General features: G+C 40.7%; 1 protein-coding gene across 1 annotated transcript in view; it reads right to left on the bottom strand.

Annotated features, from left to right (window-relative positions):
* Positions 1-21655, bottom strand: part of hfm1 (helicase for meiosis 1) — a 347154-nt gene that overhangs the window by 69312 nt on the left and 256187 nt on the right. The window contains exons 28-29 of the mRNA XM_048246228.1: positions 6436-6500; positions 6129-6232 (exon numbers count right to left, since the gene is read on the bottom strand). Coding sequence (XP_048102185.1) covers positions 6129-6232; positions 6436-6500 — 169 coding nt within the window. The remainder of the gene's footprint in view (positions 1-6128; positions 6233-6435; positions 6501-21655) is intronic.

The raw sequence follows: 21655 nt of genomic DNA, 5'->3' as shown, positions 1-21655 counted from the left end.
TGTCAGTTCCATGCAGTTTTCAACAGCTATCAAAAACAAAGGTCATTTTTGGATGGATGGATTTTTTGTGAATGTTTCTTCTTCTACATAAGATTTTTAGTCATCTTTAGTTCATGTAATACTTTTATTGTCAATGCACAAATTAAGTAGCAGTAGTCTGAAACGTTACTGTTAATGCACAAATTAAGTAACAGTAGCCTAGTCTGAAACGAAATGCTGTTTTACATCTAACCAGTGGTGCAAATAACTGACATGTCCAAATGGGCCTTGATGAAATGCGTGCCGCTAGACTGTTCATACACATTTTAACAGGGCCAAAGCTTTGTCCGTTATTGTTCGTGCAAATATAGGCCGATTCATGTTCCCTTGCATTGTGTAACTGAGGGTCCATGGCTAGTCTGGCTTTCATCAGACCAAGCTCAATCTTTTAAGAAATCAAAAATAAATAGCGCCAGATCAGGCTGGGTTCACCCAGCCTAGTCCATAGGCACCCGATATTGTTTAATTTTCCGATTGAGATATACACGCTCTGGCTATTCTAAATCCAAAAATGCATCAGGGAGTTATGACAAAACGGTAATAGAAAGCTGTTAGCTTCCCTAAGCTACAGGTAGGATTATAAGGTAGGCCTATTTACAACATAAATTGTCAATAGGCTATGCTGGCGACACAAATAAAATCTCCTTTGGAAACCAATGGCTTACGCCTTACAGTATCAAGCGGACTTAAACTGCCATATCGTGGCGAAAAGTTGTAATAACATTCACGCAGCTCCATGAGTCAAGGAAAGCGCGAATGAAGTAGCCACTTCTAAATGGGACCCACTACACAGTAGCTTAAGGTGTGTTGCTAAAGCATCCATAATGAAATGAAGGTGTCATTGTTTGGATACTTCACACACACGTGCTTTTTAATTTCACAAGACTACAACTACCAAGCTGTAATCAAAGCACATCGATTCCCCTCTCACACCATGCACGCACTTAAAACAAAATAAACAGGCGTCTCAGTCTCACGCATGTATAGGCAAAACTGTATCAGACCGGTGTAACGTTGGTAAATCTTCCATTGCACAGAATGATTTTGTAGCACGTGCAATAAATTACAGTCGAAAGATACAAACAGTGCTGCTATCAATTTGCTTGGTATAACCGCATTTATAGTTTTCTACAAATGCAATCAATCAAATGCCTCCATCACTCAACCAACGCTAACGGTAACATTACCTAGGTCCTTATTGATATTACAAGATTAACGCGTGCCTGCAGTAAAACCAAGCATGTCCGATAAACGCCCTCAGATTTATTTCGGCTTCAAGAAGAAATGGGAATTACACTTCATGTGAACATCGTCCTATCCTTATTAGATGTCCGCTGCGGTAAATTACAGTCCTTGTAGGAAGCGTCCATTGTTTTTTCCAACCCACTTTTAACTTCCAACAAAATTACGTCTCACTGCAACGCGATCGCCATCTAGTGGACAAACGACTACTTATCGCCAATACTGAAAATGCAGCCATGATGATGATGAATATTTATTTTGGCTTTCTTTTAATCCTACTGAATTTATAATTATGTATAGGCCGTTCTAATACCGATAGTATGTGGGTGCCTGTGTGTGTGCATGTGTATATGTGTGCACCGCCATTTACAGGCCAATGAGTGTACAGTCACTAAATGTACACATAACCTAATTTTTTTTGTCCCCCCCATGGATGAAATTCTACGAAACTTGGCATACCCCCAGAGAATGCCAGGTCAATCATACACATAACATTTGGTGCAGTTCTGAACATCTTAACTGAAGATAGGTGGTGGTCCCCGGGGACGAAATGAAATTTTTCCGTAAAAGTCTAGTGGGGCTACATACCCACCAAATTTCATGTACCCCGGTGGTCCGGTGTCCAGGGTATCAATGACCAAAAATTCAGGGAGTAGATGACGGGAAAAATTCTTGAATTGTGTGCATGTACAAATTTATGTTTATGTGTGTGGGTGTGTGTGTGTGTGTGTGTGTGTGTGTGTGTATGTGCGTGCTTGTGTGTTTGCCTGCGTATGTGTGTTTGTGCATGTGCATGCATGCATTACATATGTCTACTGTGTGAGTATGTGTCATGTGATATGATTACTGTAAATGTATGTGTGTGCGTGTGTATCTGTTTATGCACATGTGTGTACATGGAATGGGTTTACATGACCCCTGGAGGCAAACATCACGGAAAAAAATTGGTCATCCCAGGCCCTACAGTTCTCAAGATGTTCAGAGAACTGTGTCTGCCCTACCCTCCTTTCGGGGGTCCAGTCCAGCGGGGAGGGGGGCTACAGATCAAAACTTGAAGAATGGCGGTTCCATGCTATCCATGTGGGGTACATGCCCACCAAAGTTTTGTGTACCCGGTCTTTCAGTGTCAGGGAATCCTTGTTGGTGTAACGCCACTAAATGTACACATAAATTATTTTATTGTAAGGCCCCCATGAACGAAAGTACACAAAACTTGGCATGCATTCGGAGGGTGTCATAATGATCCTACACTTTTTAATTTCATGTAGTTTTGACCTTGTCAGCCAGAGATATTGTGATGAAAACACCTAATTTTTGCTTTTTAATTTTTAACTAGGTGGCGCTTATACATGAAATAAGTGGTAATGGATGGGTTTGACATGGCCCCTTTAAGACCAACATACATAAAAAGGTGGACCTCCTAGGCCCCACGGTTCTCAAGATATTCACAGAAAACTGTCTCCGGCCACCTACAGGCCAGTTGGTGTATAGTAACATAAATTAATTTATTGTGTGGCCCCCATGAACGGAATTCCACAAAACTTGGCGTGCATACAGAGGGTGTCCATAATGATCCTACAATTCCAATTTAGTGCAGTTTTGACTATGTTAGGTCACAGATACCTTCAATTACAACACCTCATTTTACTTTTTTTGTGTTTAACTAGGTGGCGCTTATACATGAAATGAGTGGTTATGGAATGGGTTGACATGACCCCTTGAGATCAACATACGGAAAAAATGGTCCTCCTAAACCCCCTACGGTTTTGAGATATTCACAGAAAACTGTGTCTGCCCTACCCTCCTTTCAGGGGGTCCAGTCCAGCGGGGGGGGCTACAGATCAAAACGAAAAACGATGGTTCCATGCTATCCATGTGGGGTTACATGCCCACCAAGTTTTGTGTACCTCGGTCTTTCAGTGTCAGGGAATCCTTGTTGGTGTCGTCACTAAATGTACACATAAATTATTTTATTGTAAGGCCCCCATGAACTAAAGTACACAAAACTTGGCATGCATTCGGAGGGTGTCATAATGATCCTACACTTTTAATTTCATGTAGTTTTGACCTTGTCAGCCAGAGATATTGTGATGAAAACACCTAATTTTTGCTTTTTAATTTTTTAACTAGGTGGCTATACATGAAATAAGTGGTAATGGGATGGGTTGACATGGCCCCTTAAAGACCAACATACATAAAAAGGTGGACCTCCTGGGCCCTACGGTTCTCAAGATATTCACAGAAAACTGTCTCCGGCCACCTACAGGCCAGTTGGTGTATAGTAACATAAATTAATTTATTGTGTGGCCCCCATGAACGGAATTCCACAAAAACTTGGCGTGCATACAGAGGGTGTCATAATGATCCTACAATTCCAATTTCGTGCAGTTTTGACTATGTTAGGTCACAGATACCTTCAATTACAACACCTCATTTTTACTTTTTGTGTTTAACTAGGTGGCTTATACATGAAATGAGTGGTTATGGAATGGGTTGACATGGCCTTGAGATCAACATACAAAAATGGTCCTCCTAAACCCCACGGTTTTGAGATATTCACAGAAAACTGTGTCTGCCCTACCCTCCTTTCGGGGTCCAGTCCAGCAGGGGGGCTACAGATCAAAACGAAAAACGATGGTTCCATGCTATCCATGTGGGGTTACATGCCCACCAAGTTTCGCGGTGTACCCCGGTCTTTCAGTGTCCGGGAATCATTGACGGAAATTTGGGCATCGAAAAAAAAACCAAAACAAAACAAATCTGACTAAACCTATATGACCGCCCGGCTAAGGCTTGGCGGTCATAATAACATTAGGCCTACCAAGGCACTGCGTTGATGTTTCTCCATTTCTTGTTCTCTTCACCTATCAGGCAGCCTGTGACATTGGAAGTGGGGGTGCAGCCACCCCCGAAGCGCACTAAGACATTTTCCATGTAGACATACCCATGGTTACACTAGGCAGGCAACTGTGCTCTGTTCCCAGAGCATGCTTTCTCTGTCTATGATCTGCAGGCTTATAGGACCTCCTCGACGAGGAGATTGCTAGTCCGCGGATAATGTGCTGCAATTGAATGGTAGCTTATGGAACTGCGGACCGAAATAAAAATAAACTAAACATATTCCTGATTAGAGAATATTTCTTAATTTACTGTTATCAAATAAAGAGACATGCAATTAGGGGGTAGTGGTGTCAGCGCTCATCCAATCTGCGCGTCTGCTGCGCAAGTAAAAGTGAACCACTGGAGATTGCGTGTGCAACAAACAACGTTATTTAAAACAATGAAGCGGGTTCTTGAAGACACGGTTTTGATTTGCCTAGGGGAGGTGCGGGCTGAAGCCAACCTGTTTGAGGGAGAGCGGAGTAGGAGAGAATGTGTGTTCTATCCTGCGCATATCTCTACAATGAAATAATGTGTCTAGGCTAATGTATATTTTCAATAAGCAATCACTGCATGCCTATGGAAACAATAAGTCAATATATTAGAGATATCAAGAGTAACGCAGGAATGGACGTTACAGTTATTCAGTAACTGTAACAAATTACTGAAATTTGAATTGTACTTTGTAACGCGTTACCCCCAACACACAATAACGTAGACAGCTAATTAAGATATTTTTTCGTTTTGTGGAGCGGCACCGGTAGGCTATCAAAAGCAGATTTCGATTTTCGTCAACCACTGTGTGGTAGCCTAAATCAAGGTCATTTTTAATTATGCATGATTTATTTTGTTATTGAATTCTCGTAGGCTGGGATTCCTCTCGGCAACAATTATGTTTAAAGGTAGCCTCCTACTTTTTCAGAAGGGGCGGCAGGCAGGCTACTGACAAAGTGACGTAGAGTGGCAGAGCGAGGCACAGTGGCTGAAAGTGGTACTAAAGTTTCACGCAGATGTGCGACAGAAGTGGCCATTTCAAAGTAATGCCCACTGTACAGTATGTGCAGCTAAATTCTGGAGTACTCCATGTACCTTTGCCAGATTTGATATCCAATGAGACATCTGCCACAATCAGCTCCACTGTTCCTATGTAAGCAGCCTAACAGGCTAGTTAAGGGTAATCCTATGTCCCTCAGGACACTGTACTGCACATCGCTCATCCTTATTAGACTGATATTCCAGCCCTTACAAGACTCAATAGCAGGCTGTTATTGAAGGTCCCCCAAGCTCATACTGTGCTGAGTAAAACTGCTTTTAACCTCTATGCTCCATCATCCTGGAAAACCATACTGCAAAAAATGATTTTGACTTAATTTAAGAACACTTTGAAATTTGCTTATTTTTAGGACAATTTTCCTTAATGCACTAGCAGAAAAAATTGCTTGTTTTCAGGATGACATGTCTTAAAATGAGCCAAACTTTTCTTAAATTAAGTCAAATGATTTCACAAGAAAGCGCTAGGTCTATTTATACTAAAAACAATACAAACTATTTTTTTTAATTTTGATATAAGATTTATAATCCTGGTTAGATTTTATTAGATAAGCAGTTTTTGCAGTGCATGCAACACACCCTTGGAATTGATTTTTTGGTTTTCTTTGGTCATTTTAAAACTTTGCTTAAAAACTATTTGGCATAGTCATGTACCTCTATCTATGTGTCTGTATTGTTATTGTCATTATTATTATTGGTACGGTTATCTCAAGATCTCTATTTTTTTTCCAGTTCATCACCTGTTTTATTCTTGTATTCCACCTACTCAACATCATTTTAAATGATGGGACTGGGGTTCGGTTCCAGCCCATGGTCATTTCCCGATCTCACCAATCTTTTACCTACTACCATTACAACTACTGTTATTAGATTATTTCCCCCCGACACATTGTTAGAGGTTCATATTACCCACATACCTTGGTGGAGTTCAAGATGAAACATATTTTCTGCTGAAAGAAAGTCCTCTGAAAAGTCTACAGCCTGGGATCTAATTTCAGTGCATCCATGTTTCTGGTCAGATCTTTAAAAAAAAAAAAAAAAAAAACAATCAGTAAAAATCGAGTACAACAATCAATGTGAGCAATATATTATTTTCACTTGCTTGTTTCGAAAGTTAGAAACCATATGGAAATGTTTAGTTTATAAAGTCCATAACTTCATGTGTTATACAACTTCATATTTTCAGTGCATCACAACAATGGTCCCAACAGAGGGCAATTTTACCTTGAGGCAGCGGGCAAAATGTACTGTTGTACTTTTGCTGTTTCACTCCTGTGGTGCATTCTCATCTAAAACAAGATGGTTAACAAAACAGACAGAGAAAAAAAACATTAAATATGTTAAATATGTAATGGGGGGGCTAGCAGTCTAGTTGGATGTTGTTGCCATGGAAATAGTGAGGTAGCAAGCACTCACAACAAGTTTCATGGCAATTGGTCAAAGAATGGATTATATATAACCTCACTTCCTGTTTGGCAGCGTCACTGTCCATTTTGATTGGCTGCATTAGGTGAATGCCTTCATAAATCAAAATAGCAATAAGTAACTTTTGTGACAAAATTTGTCACGTGTGTAATTTATCACTGCAAAAAAGTATATCTTACCAAGTGTTATAACCTACAGTATATTAAGATAAAAAAAATCTAGTTAGTATTGCTTTTAGTATAAAGATACTTACTTTGAGCTTTCTTATAAGATTATTTGGTAACACTTTATAATAACTACACACAATTCATCATTTATTAAGCCTTTGTTACTTATTAGTTAATGGTTTGTTCATCATTGGTAATTTCTTGTTCATACATAATTTATCATCAGTAAAGCATGTGTTGACAGTTATAAATGGTTTGTTCATAGTAAATAAGTCTATATCTAAAATATGTTTATAAATTATTGTTAATACTTAATAAATGATGCAATATTATTTTGTTGATTAAGTAATATTTCCATTGTGTACTGCGTACAGGCTTAATTGGTTGCACAAAGACCAAGCCAGGATGAACAGACACGGATTCATCAAGCCAGCTATCCACCAAGATATCCCGGCTTAATCCCTTATCCTAGTTTTGTGCATTAGCCCCCTGGATGCAGAATTTTATTTTCAAGACAAACAAATCAACGGCTATTTGCTAAAAGGCATTACTGTTTATTGCAGTGTCCTCTAGAGGCCAAATGATGCCCATTTTTTGTGCGTCCTCTCAATCAATTACTTAGCCCCTGTACCAAGTTTGGATTTGATATATCAAAGTTTTGCTGAGATATGAGCATATTTCGGAACACCTATAGTAGTGCAGAACACCTATCGGAACACCTATAGTAGTGCAGCAGATTAGTAAAAAATCGTTCACTTTGGTATACAAGCATGAAATTTGGCACAGATACTCACTAAGAGCCACTATTTTGGAAAAAGGCATTGGCCACTCAAAAATTCAATATGGCGGCCATTTTTCAAGATGGCCGCCATTGCTATTCAATGCCTATTATATCAATTATTCAAACAGTGATCCAAGCGTAACAGTTGACACAAATACTCTCTAACGGACATGTTAATGAAAAAAGTTGTCCCTCAAAAATTCAAGATGGCCGCAATTTTTAAAGATGGCCACCGTTCTTGTCGAATATTAATTATTTCAATTTTTCAAATGGTGATGCAAGCATAAAATTAGGCAGAAATACTCTTCAAGGAACACTCTTTTGAAAAAAGGTATGTGCCACTCAAAAATTCAGGATGACGACCATTTTCAAGATGGCCACCATTTCTGTCAAATAGTCATAATGTCTGCTTTGTCTGCCTCCTCTCCTTTGACCTGTCCGGCTAAACTGGCCAGGGATATAAAATCCCTGCCAGCATAGCTCTCAGGTTCATTGGAGTACACAAGCCTCTATACCACAGCAAGGTGCAGTCCACAGAGAGGAAAGGCTACTGTTAGAAAAAGGAAGTGGCCAGTAAAAATTCAGGATGGAAACCATTTTTGAAGATGATTGCCATTCCTGCCCTTAGTTTATTGCCGCTGTTTCCAAATAGTGATACAGAAAATATGGCACAAATATTCATGTTAATGTTAAGTCCAATTTTTGGACCCACCTCCCCATACAAATATGTACAAAGATGGCCACGCCTCCCACTACTCCTCTGTCATCCAATCCGGCTCCAACAGTCCCAAGACCCTCTTCTCCACCATCAACAAACTCCTGAAACCGAGTGACATGATATCCAACTCCTTCACCACCTCCACATGTGATTCCTTCCTTTCCTTCTTCAAACCCAAGATTGACAACATCTATAATCAATTGGTTCACTGCTCATCCTCCTTCACCCCTGGACCTCTACCCCCCTCCTCCAACTCTTCTTGCCAAGGCCTGCCTCCCTTCACTTTTCCCACTCATCACCAACATCATCAACTCCTCTCTGGCCTCTGGCATTGTCCCCTTCCCCCCTCAAGCTTGCTGCCAACACCCCATACTGAAAGAAACTGGTCTTGACCCAGACATCCCCAACAACTACTGGCCCATCTCAAACCTCCATTTTCAGTCCAAAACCCTGGAACGAGCTGTTGCTACCCAACTTCAAACCCACCTCAACTCTATGGACCATTTCAATCCAGCTTCCGCTCCAAACACAGCACCAAAAATCACTAATAACATCCTTCTTTCTGCTGACTACACCCCTCACCTGGTTCACATCTTATCTTTCTGACAGACAAGTTACATCTCCATAAACAACTGAAATGTCTCCACCACCCCTGTCACTCATGGTGTTCCCCAGGGTTCAGTTCTTGGCCCTTCTCCTCTTCATCCTGTACATCCTCTCCCTTGGACAGATCCTCCGCTGCCATGACAGCATTTGGGACACTAAACTTAGCTATACTATTACTACAAGTCAAGAGCTACAGTATAAGTAAAATTAAATCAGCAGACACTGAACCTCATGCTAAGTACCACAGCAGTGAAGTCACCAGTGTGTCCTGGTTGTGTAATGATGTTCACTCTATTAAACAAAACCTTCCTAACACATTACATTGAGCTATGACAGAAATGGTGGCCATCTTGAAAATGGTTGCCATCTTGAATTTTTGAGTGGCACACATATTTTTCCATGAGAACGTTCCTTGAAGAATATTTGTACCAAATTTGATGATAGCATCACCATTTGAAAAAAAAATGATGTAAGGATTCAAGAGAAATGGCAGCAGTCTTAAAAAATTGTTGCCATCTTGAATTTTTGAGGGACAAGCACCATTTTCCAAAAAAACATTCTTAAGAGAATATTTTCATAAAATGTTATGTCTACTCTGTTTTGAACAATTGACATAATGAGCATTTGACAGAAATAGCTGCCATCTTGTTTGGCCATGTTGAATTTATGTTATGTCTACTCTGTTTGAACAATTGACATAATGAGCATTTGACAGAAATAGCTGCCATCTTGAAAATGGTTGCCATCTTGAATTTTTGAGGGACAAGCACCATTTTCAAAAACATTCTTAAGAGAATATTTTCATAAAATGTTATGTCTACTCTGTTTGAACAATTGACATAATGAGCATTTGACAGAAATAGCTGCCATCTTGAAAATGGTTGCCATCTTGAATTTTTGAGGGACAAGCACCATTTTCAAAAACATTCTTAAGAGAATATTTTCATAAAATGTTATGTCTACTCTGTTTGAACAATTGACATAATGAGCATTTGACAGAAATAGCTGCCATCTTGAAAATGGTTGCCATCTTGAATTTTTGAGGGACAAGCACCATTTTCCAAAAACATTCTTAAGAGAATATTTTCATAAAATGTTATGTCTACTCTGTTTGAACAATTGACATAATGAGCATTTGACAGAAATAGCTGCCATCTTGAAAATGGTTGCCATCTTGAATTTTTGAGGGACAAGCACCATTTTCCAAAAACATTCTTAAGAGAATATTTTCATAAAATGTTATGTCTACTCTGTTTGAACAATTGACATAATGAGCATTTGACAGAAATAGCTGCCATCTTGAAAATGGTTGCCATCTTGAATTTTTGAGGGACAAGCACCATTTTCAAAAACATTCTTAAGAGAATATTTTCATAAAATGTTATGTCTACTCTGTTTGAACAATTGACATAATGAGCATTTGACAGAAATAGCTGCCATCTTGAAAATGGTTGCCATCTTGAATTTTTGAGGGACAAGCACCATTTTCCAAAAACATTCTTAAGAGAATATTTTCATAAAATGTTATGTCTACTCTGTTTGAACAATTGACATAATGAGCATTTGACAGAAATAGCTGCCATCTTGAAAATGGTTGCCATCTTGAATTTTTGAGGGACAAGCACCATTTTCAAAAACATTCTTAAGAGAATATTTTCATAAAATGTTATGTCTACTCTGTTTGAACAATTGACATAATGAGCATTTGACAGAAATAGCTGCCATCTTGAAAATGGTTGCCATCTTGAATTTTTGAGGGACAAGCACCATTTTCAAAAACATTCTTAAGAGAATATTTTCATAAAATGTTATGTCTACTCTGTTTGAACAATTGACATAATGAGCATTTGACAGAAATAGCTGCCATCTTGAAAATGGTTGCCATCTTGAATTTTTGAGGGACAAGCACCATTTTCCAAAAACATTCTTAAGAGAATATTTTCATAAAATGTTATGTCTACTCTGTTTGAACAATTGACATAATGAGCATTTGACAGAAATAGCTGCCATCTTGAAAATGGTTGCCATCTTGAATTTTTGAGGGACAAGCACCATTTTCAAAAACATTCTTAAGAGAATATTTTCATAAAATGTTATGTCTACTCTGTTTGAACAATTGACATAATGAGCATTTGACAGAAATAGCTGCCATCTTGAAAATGGTTGTGACTAGAACTGACTCTCAATTGTTTAAAAAACAGCACTCACGGATGCACTTATTCTTATTGTACTAGACCTTTTTTCTAATTGTCCTAGAATTGTACATGAAAATTACAGTGCTTCCTCACCACAATAATTCACTGATAAACAATTTAACCATTTAAATTATCCACCTATTTAACTGTTCAGTCATTTCAACTATATTAAACCTCATCTACCTAGCAACCAATAAAGCAACCACCTCAAGTACCCTAGCAACAGCCTAGCAACCATGTCAAATACCTTAGCAACAGCCTAGCAACCACTTCCACTTACAACCTAGCAAACAATATAGCAACCAATGAGTTTAACCTAGCAACCAGCATAGCAACCACCACAACTAACCTAGCAACAGCCTAGCAACCACCTCAATTACCCTAGCAACAGCCTAGCAACAACTTCCACAGTTACAACCTAGCAACCAACATAGCAACCAATGAGTTTTACTTAGCAACCAGCATAGCACCCACCACAACTAACCTAGCAACAGCCTAGCAACCTCCTCAAGTACCCTAGCAACAGCCTAGCAACCATGTCAAATACCTTAGCAACAGCCTAGCAACCATTTCCACAGTTACAACCTAGCAAACAATATAGCAACCAATGAGTTTAACCTAGCAACCAGCATAGCAACCACCACAACTAACCTAGCAACCACCTCAATTACCTTAGCAACAAGCAACCCAATGCAAACAATATAGTTTAACCTAGCAACCAGCATAGCAACCACCACAACTAACCTAGCAACCACCTCAATTACCCTAGCAATAGCCTAGCAACCACTTCCACAGTTACAACCTAGCAACCAACATAGCAACCAATGACTTTTACCTAGCAACCAGCATAGCACCCACCACAACTAAACTAGCAACCACCTCAAGTACCCTAGCAACAGCCTAGCAACCATGTCAAATACCTTAGCAACAGCCTAGCAACCACTTCCACAGTTACAACCTAGCAAACAATATAGCAACCAATGAGTTTAACCTAGCAACCAGCATAGCAACCACCACAACTAACCTGGCAACAGCCTAGCAACCATGTCAAATACCCTAGCAACAGCCTAGGAACCACCACAATGTCAACCTAGCAACCACCATAGCAACCAACAGGATTACCCAAGCAACCAGCATAGCAACCACTTACTTTGGCATAACAACCAACATATGTACCCTAGCATCACTATTGCAACTATATCTGCATTATGCTTATTCTTCTTCTAACGCAGTTAATGCAGCTTCAACCACTTAACGTAGAAACTTCATTCAAACTGCGTTGCGTAGGTCTTACTTAGGACGTAGGTCTTACTTAGGATGAAAAACTCCTCAAAATTTCCCCATAGACTTAACATTGGGCTGATGACATCACAATAGAGCTAGCTAGCGCTAAACGCCAACATTAGCGGAGATGCTATTTTTTGTAACGGCAGGAATAAACACACATGGTAACAAAAATATTCGAAACATGTCTAGCTTCACTCAACACATTAACACTATGATAGAGTGTGATTGTAAAGTTGTATGGTTCACTGTGTTTAAAGTCGATCTTATTACTACCCTCTACATCTCGACCAACTGATGGTTGTTATGGGAAACTAGTTAGCTGTCGTTGTCAGGGCCGGTGAGGCCAGGTGAGTTACTGTGGAACCAAAAGCGAGTATATTTAGTGGGTTTTAATGACAGAACACAGGAATCGGCAGCCAGGCAGAGTGACTTGACAAAACAGTGCAAACTCAAAAAAATCCAAAAACGACAGAGGTACAGGCAGGTTTCAGTCAAAATCCAAAGTGGCAAGAAAGGCACAGTTCGGTACACAGGTTGGCAGGCAAAAACACAGGCAGCAGTACAGGCAAGGTTAAGTCAAAAATCCAAGGTGGCAAAAACAGGCAGAGTTCAGTACACAGGAAGAAACACAGGCAGCAGTACAGGCAAAGTTCAGTCAAAAATCCAAAGGTGGCAAAAACAGGCAGAGTTCGGTACACAAGTAGTGATGTGCCCAATGAAGCGAGGCGTCGGAGCTTGTGTCGAGCAGAAAGGGGCGTGCCAGATGAAGCCCCGGTTCGAGGCTTGTCGTTTCCATAAAAATCACGTGACTGATGACAAACGAGGCCTCGGTTTGTGAGTGTGACGTCTGAAGCTTCGTTTGGGACACACACCCACTTTGAATTGCGCGAACCAGGGCACCCGCTCTAGTGTCAGAATGAGTTGTGTTATATTGCAAGAGTCAGGCGAAATTTGTGGGTAGCCCTGTTTTATATAGGATGCTTTCTCTGTTTGGGAATTTACGTTCTTTTCTTTCCGGAAAATGTCCATAATATATCATGCACATAGAAATAAAGAAGAAATAGCCTAGGCCTAGCCTAAAGCTTTGCCATTTAGAAAAATGACATTAAAACGTGTCTGTGTTGCAATCTTGTCTCAACTTCAATCATGTAATTTAAAAGCAATACAGGCTAATAATTTCTATGTAGGCTTAACAATAATGGCAACAATCGTATTTTATTGTATTGAATTGAGACAAACAGAAATGCAAATTTCTTGCAACACTTTTAATGTAATGAATGAGAACATTTCGAAGCTTTGGCATTGTGTTGAACGTTGTAAGCATTCTTTTCAATAGTTCGTGGCTGCGATAATTTATGCAAACCACCAGATGTCGCTGTGTTTTCCTTGTCTTCCATGTTTCGAAGCTTCGGCACATTTACTCGGCACATTAGGGAAATGTGTCGAGTAGCGCTCGAGGCTTCATTTACCCATCACTATACACGAGTAGGCCAAGAAAAATACAGGCAGATGAATCAAAGTGGCTAGGCGAGACTCACGTGGTTGAACAGGCATAGGTTGGCAACAAAAGAACGCAAGGTCCAAGCAAAGGTTTCCAAAAGGGTTGAGTCCAATTCACAAGTCCAAAAAGCAGGCTTAGGTCAAAAAACAGTAATCCAAAAGAGCATGAGCATAAGCGAGAATCCACTGTGAAAGACGTGACAAAGAGTGTTTCTCCTGGCACTGCTTAAATGCTATGGCTGACAAGGAGAGTGGCAACAGGTGTGACAGTGCAAGCACTGATGATTGGGCAGCTCCCCTGTCAGTCAACTAGGAGCCTGGACAGAGGGAAAACCTGAAATGGAGTCCAGGGACAGCAGAGGCATGACAGATCACAGACTAAGTGGGGATTCTGGGCCGGACTGTGACAGTCATCTAGCGGAAAGTTGTAGTCCACAAAGTGCTCTCACACAAAGTTTAACCGCATCAAACTTCTACCCGCTCAATTGTAGCATTCTTTACACGAAAATTGATTCACAGACAACATATGTTCACATTCATGGCAAAATTCAAACGGGACCAGAAAATAATTATTATTATTCTCACATTTACTTGCATTAACGATTTTTCAATCTAGAGGTCCAGCGGGGATAGCAGAAAGGGCGGGACTTACCAGCTCTATAGTGGGTGATTAATCAAGAGGCACTTGCAATGACTGAGGCAGGGACTGAGCCTAGTAGTCCTACTGAGCCTACTCTGTGCATAGTAAGGTAAGGTAAGGTGCTCCATGTGAGTGAGTGTCATGGTGATGTTTCAAATGAGTCTAGAGACCAGCATAAAATAAATATGGACATATCAGCGAGTAGGCAAGGTAATATAAGAAAAAAACTATAGAAAAAACTATATCTATATATATATATATATATATATATATATATATATATATATATATATAACTATATTAAGAAAAGGTATAAGTGTGGCCACAATTCGGCTGTGGCATGGAGGGAGGGGTTGTGCATATGTGCTAATATAGCACACAAACAGTGAGGCAGAAAGACAGTGGTAAACAGTGGCTAGTGGACTGACAGTATCCAAACATGGAGGGGGTGAAGAGGCAGACAGACTATGCAGAGAAGTCTCTCTCTCTCCTCTTCCCTTAAGTGAAGCATTGAACAGTTCAATGGCCCTGGGGACAAATGACTTCCTCAGTCTGTCTGTTGTGCAAGGCAGTGAGCGAAGTCTCCAGCTGATCAGGCTCTTCTGCTTTACAATAGTGCTGTGGAGTGAATGACACTCATTGTCCAAGATGTTGATCAGTTTGTTCAAATAGAAATAGTCTGTTCCCATATTCGCAATAATGATGCCCTGACGACTTTACATTTTGATACCACATATGTTTTGTGATATCATGAGAGGCTACACGGCTCTCGGCGGGACAGTTCAGCAGTGCAAGGACACAAATTTAGGGTATAACGAAGGTTTTTAATCAAGTTCTGGGGAATTAACAAAAAGGTAACTAAGGATAAGGTTGATTGTTCAACCGTCAAAACTTAAACAAGGTCTCTTCAAACGAAAAGTCATAGTCCCGATTCCCTCAGGTAAATCTCTTTAGAAAAACTAGTCTTCAGCCTTACTTTAGACAGCACCGCAGCCCGTGGCCAATCCGGTGGTAAGTATTCCAGTCTTCAGGTAAGTATTCCAGTCTTCAGGTAAGTATTCCAGTCTTCAGGTAGAAAGTGCCACTTCGACCGTCTGTAGCTCCTCTGAGAGCACAACTTGAGCTTGTCTCTCAAATCCCACTCTCCCACCAACTGTGTCTCTGGGCCTTAAAAAGCCCTTCAGCTCATCAGGCCCTGATCGGTCTCAGGTGTGTTGGGATATCGTGTGTTTGAGGGGTGGAGTTTCCAACTCCCCCAGCAGATGGAGCCAAAGCTGCCCGTGACTGCAGCCATCTCAGGGGAACGTAGCGGCCCTCCAGAACGCAGCCTCTCGTGACATCACAGTTTATAGATCGCTGAATTGGTAATGGCCAATTAAATGAACGCAACAGTGAAATGCACACAGATGCGCACTTTCTTTTGACATGGATTGCGCTTAAAGTAACTATGCAAATAAGATTAATGGAAAGGTGTGGTCTCTCAACAAACCAGCGACCAGTTTAGGCCTGTTAGCAATTTAAGTTCAGAGTGAGCTGGCTGACACAGTCAGAAAAATAAGTACAGTAACGTAGGCCTAGGCCCAGGCTGCAGTAGTAATTTGGCATCATGACAGTGCTATAATATTGAATCCTGTAATATAAAAACGTGCTAACACTGTTCTCCCCTACACCACCAATCAAAACAACCACTGATCAAGAATCACTTTATTGTTGATAGGGTGGCAATTCAGTGTTTTATAGAGATCCTTAAAACGAACAGCACAGCAGAGGCTCATTCACAAAACGTAAACGAACGCAATAGGGGGAACATGGTCATATCGGCACTGTAAGGGGGCAAGCGGTACCCCGTGTGCGGGTGAGGCCAGACTGGACAGTTGAAGGTGAAAGAGGCAAGGGGCAACAGTGTCCAAAAATAGTTCTTTGTTTTTATTTTAAAAATAGTGCAGTTCCAAAATTGTCCAATAGTGCCAAACGCCAACAAACTAACCAAACTAAGAAAAAATGCAATAAATGTCCAAAAAGTGTCAAAAGTAATAATAGACGCTGTGAATGCTAGCCACTAGACCCGGTGCATACGGCTGAGCATAGTCTTGCAAAGCAAACAAAAAAGGCATTGGCAAAGAATAGCAGGAACTTACAGCATCACGGCACATAGCTCCTCTCCTGTCGCTCTCCCTACACAGACTGAGGTACCCCCATATAACCCTACCTGTTACCCTAAGCTTGGACCAATCAGAAACGACCGGCCCATACCATTTAAAAAAACAGTAATCATCCCCCCAAATAAAGTATTTACAATGGCCATAACAATAAAGAAATCAAAGTAAACATAATAACAATGTTCCCTCACCCACATAATATCATCACATAATCCCAAAAAGAAAAATAAACATTCATAATAAACCAAAATAGATCTGATCCCCCCTACCCGAGTAGAATGCTTGTGACCGTGCTTCCGACGGCAGGTAGAAAAACACTCAAGCGGCAAGCGCGCTTTTGCTATGGAGAGGCTGGAGCTGAGAAATGGGTGAGTGTTTTGAGGTTTGTGTTTGAAACTAGGTGAGGGAAATACTGGCGAAACGTGTGTAAACTAGATGTACCGCAGAGCGGTACAAAATATGACCGCCGCTAGTGTTGTCACGATACCAAAATTATGACTTCGATACGATACCTGCCATAAATATCACGATGCTCGATACTGAAACGATACTACGGCGAAATCCTAAGATATCTGGAAAAGAAAGGACTCATACCTCCTCCAAGTGTATTGAATCATTTGTGTTGAATTCGGTGCACTTTTGTAGTGTGCAGGTCAACTCTGGGTTCTAAACTTCCTACATAATTATCATTTTTTATTGTCAGTAAAATAGTAGGCCTACTTTGTGTGATTAAGTCCTTTATTGTTTGTTATAGTTCATTTACAATTTGTTGTTTTGGCAATAAAGTAGCTTTAAATAGGCAAACTAGGCTAGATCAAGGTCAGTGTTGAAATTACTGCATGCAAATCACTGAATGCTATGCAGAGGGGCCTAATCTTTAGGCCATCTGATGTACAGTATAGGCTACCCTAGGCCTTCCCATGTTCATGGGATTTCTTTGACAGTTGCAAAGGTAAAAATGTGTCTTCTTAGTCTTCTTTGCGCCCAGTGTACAAGTATGACATTCCAACCACTCAGGTCTTCGTCAGATAGGCCTACACCATTAGCCTACCGGTTGCAATATATCTGTGTGCATTCCTACATTACGTCTATTTCTTTGATAACATGATTTGCTACCACGTAACAATCAGCCGCTATTATTATTAGGACTCAACACGCTTTGGTGGTATTATATGCTGTAGGCTTTAATTAGTGCATTTCGGGTATCCTATCCTACATCTGGCCAATAATTATTAAACAAATTGCAGTCTACATGCCAAAGGTGGACCTCCTAGGCCCTACGGTTCTCGAGATATTCACAGAAAACTGTCTCCGGCCACCTACAGGCCAGTTGGTGTATAGTAACATAAATTAATTTATTGTGTGGCCCCCCCATGAACGGAATTCCACGAAACTTGGCGTGCATTCAGAGGGTGTCATAATGATCCTACACTTCCAATTTCGTGCAGTTTTAACTATGTTAGGTCACAGATACCTGCGAACACCTCATTTTTACTTTTTTGTGTTTAACTAGGTGGCGCTATACATGAAATGAGTGGTTATGGAATGGGTTGACATGGCCCCTTGAGATCTACATACAAAAAAAAAAATGGTCCTCCTAAACCTTACAGTTCTCGAGATATTCACAGAAAACTGTGTCTGCCCTACCCTCCTTTCGTAGGGTGCAGTCCAGCGGGGGGGCTACAGATCAAAACGAAAAACGATGGTTCCATGCTATACATATGGGGTTACATGCCCACCAAGTTTCGTGTACCCCGGTCTTTCAGTGTCCCGGGAATCCTTGACGGAAAAAAAAAAAAAAAAAAAAAAAAAAAAAAAAATCTGACTAAACCTATATGACCGTTGCTTCGCTGCATGGCGGTCATGATAAAACATGGTAGTGGGTACCTACACTATATGTTGGCGATGGTGTTTTGTTGCAAAGTATGACGGGGGGAAAATGATTAGTGAATGTGTTTAGCTATCGCGGGCTCTGTGTTTGAAAACGCCAAAAGCGCACTGCTTCCCTAATGGTGTTAGAGCAACAAACATTTCCCGACTCCTCCCCCCAAAGTTCAAACACTTCCCCGTTGTCTTTCCCCAATCCCACAGTCATTCAATCACCGTCCATAATCACAACAATGTCCATAAACATTCCGGTGAGGTTTGTGTGTGTGTGCTTGTGAACCGAGTCTCTGTCTATCCTCCCCGCGCAGGCAGAAAATCAAATCTGCCGCGGAAAGTATCAAACCATCGCTACTCGATAAAGAGTTCCCAGCGTAGCGTGTGAGGAGGGGGAAGTCACCTCCTCACAGGCACAAACTTAGGGCTATATAGCAAGGCTATATAATTACAGGCAAAACACGGGGACACAGGCATTTGTATTCTTTAACTTAAGCCTTGTGTGCACAAGATGGAATTTTGGGTAGGCTACCCAAGCCTATTCCCGACACTTGTCAAAAATGCAATGGTCGGATTAATTAGGCTTCGGAGCAATGGACTTATATGTTGTCGGAAAAATGAGAAAAGTTGAGGTTTAAGATAATGTTCACTCACTGTGCTTTCTTTCACGTTTCTTCCTCAATAGCACTATTGCTTTATTTCTTCATTTAGAGCTAATGACAGTCAGTTGGCCTTTGTGTAAAGAAATAGGCCATAGCCTACAGTGGGCATCGCTTTCAAATGACCACTTCATTCAGCAAGATACGCGTGGCGCGGAAGCTGCGTGAAGCTTTAGTACCACTTTCAGCCACTGTGCGTCGCTCTGCCACTGTACATCAATCTGCCTGCCGTCCCTTACATAATTGTTGCAGAGAGTAATCCCAGCCTACGAATTCAATAACAAAATAAATCATGCATAATTAAACATTACCTCGATTTAGGCTACTTGGGTGCTTAAGGCTTGACTACACGAAAATCAAATCGAAATGTGCTGTCTACATTATTGTCAGTGTTGGGGTTAACGAACTACGCTAAATCAAAACAGTGGTGTGATAATTGAGCCAGTAGAGAAATAACTGTTCAGAATTAATCTGTAGCCTTGGGTAGGCTTCTGCAGAAAACAATGTTGTTGCCGATTTAATACTATCTGGCGACGTTTTTAACAGGCTACATAATAGAGGCTTAGACAACTATGACCCACGTTTTGGTTTCAGTAAATTAATTTGCCCTACTTCTTGACTGCAATGTAGTCAATTGACTGCTTGACATGTCATTTTTATTTTTCTGTACAATAAACAATTACATCTGCTTTATGCCGCAGAATTACATTCATATTTGGCTGACTGCAGGCGGCGCCACTTCCCTCCCCATATTCCAAGATTAAGATAGTATGAAGTGCTTTTTTGTATAGGCTACTATCATAAAAAATAGTTAAAACGTAATAGCTATTTGCAATTTGACAAAACACTGGTCCTCATTTTGCGAACGCGAGGGACGATATGAGCCTGTTGCATTTAGTTAGATGTCCGAAGTCACGCGATAATGTTTGAAAACCACTGGCTCGTAATCACAATAATTTAACACACGACAGTTGGATAACCTACTTCATCATGTCCCCATGCCTACATTTTGTGTGAGTAGCATAGAGATCGTTAAAAACAATAAAGTATGGCTCTCCGTTTGGGACATCGAAAACTTATATTTTAATAGACTACCGTCGAAGATGCTGACTTGCAAAAAAAGCCTCGGGATAACACGTTATCTCCACTATCATCAGTCATGCCCCTTGATCAAAGTGGGGAATGAAATAAAAGTTTGAGAACCACTGGCTTAACAAGTTACCTACAGTCCAGAACACAGAATCTGTTGCAATATTCTGATGATCGGCGATGATATCGGCAAATGTTTGTTTTCAAACATGCACCTTCGACAATACCTGGCCTACCTGGTATCATTACAAACATTATTCTGTGTCCTAAAACTGGCATATTTTATGACATTGTGTCATGTAAGTTCGTTGCAAAATCTAGAGAAATGTGTGAGGTGGTCAGGGGGGGACAATTGAGACACACATTGGATTGTGTTATTACTTGAACATTCCACACTATCCACAGCTGTGGTAGGCCTATCAGGGGCAGGAGGATTACTGTCAGCGCAGGCTTTATATAAAATTCTTCAACAGAAGGCCTGAATGTTGTCTTGTTTGTGGGGCTTTGTTTTCGCTTCTGTAATCTCGGCTTCATTGAAAATGAGGGCTTCCCTCAATGACCCTCCGAGAATAAATAAAGGTTGAATGAATGAATGAATGCAGGCTTGCCCAAAATAAAGGCATGTGGTTTTCGCCAGCCTACAGTAAAATAACAGACCCGCCAGAATGTGCGTTATGATGCTTTTTTACGAGCAAGATGTTTTTGGTACCCTACGCACACTGCATGTTCTTAAATAACAATGATCATCAGTAATATTCGACCATTAATTTGGGTAAATGGGCAAGCGTGACCACCTTGATTGGCTGATTGGCTGATGATTGCGGGCTGGCGGGCATGATTCCAAACACCTCCTTACGATGATGAGTGACAGGTCTCAGAATCGTCGCTACACAAGGACGGAAGATGATGAATAACTGGGGCGTAGGCTATTAACAAAGGCTTTTTATCTTACTACTAGGAGTAGGCTACTCCTAAATCGCACTTACAGATTTTAGATTGGAGTTTTCTCTTAAAAGTTATTCACAAAGCCTTTCAGACAACTCCTAAACTAGGAGTGAGTCTTCGTGGCTATGGATGGCGTCATTACTCATGCACGAGCTTGACTGAAGTGACCACCTTGATTGGCTGACGATTGTAGCAGGAATTCCAAACACCTCTCTTCCGATGATGACTGACAGGTGACAGGTCGGAGAATGCGTGCGCTTACACAAGTAGTCGCGAAGGACGGAAGATGATTAATAACTGAATAAAAGGCCTAGCCTAAATGAATAAAGAGTAAGGCAAAACAGATAGCTTAGTAGCCTAATGAAACATAGGCCTATGGATTGATGCAGTAG

The sequence above is a fragment of the Alosa alosa genome, chromosome 1, assembly GCF_017589495.1.
Source record: "Alosa alosa isolate M-15738 ecotype Scorff River chromosome 1, AALO_Geno_1.1, whole genome shotgun sequence".
In the NCBI taxonomy this organism is placed as follows: domain Eukaryota; kingdom Metazoa; phylum Chordata; class Actinopteri; order Clupeiformes; family Clupeidae; genus Alosa; species Alosa alosa.
This window is presented reverse-complemented; position numbering and strand designations above follow the sequence as displayed.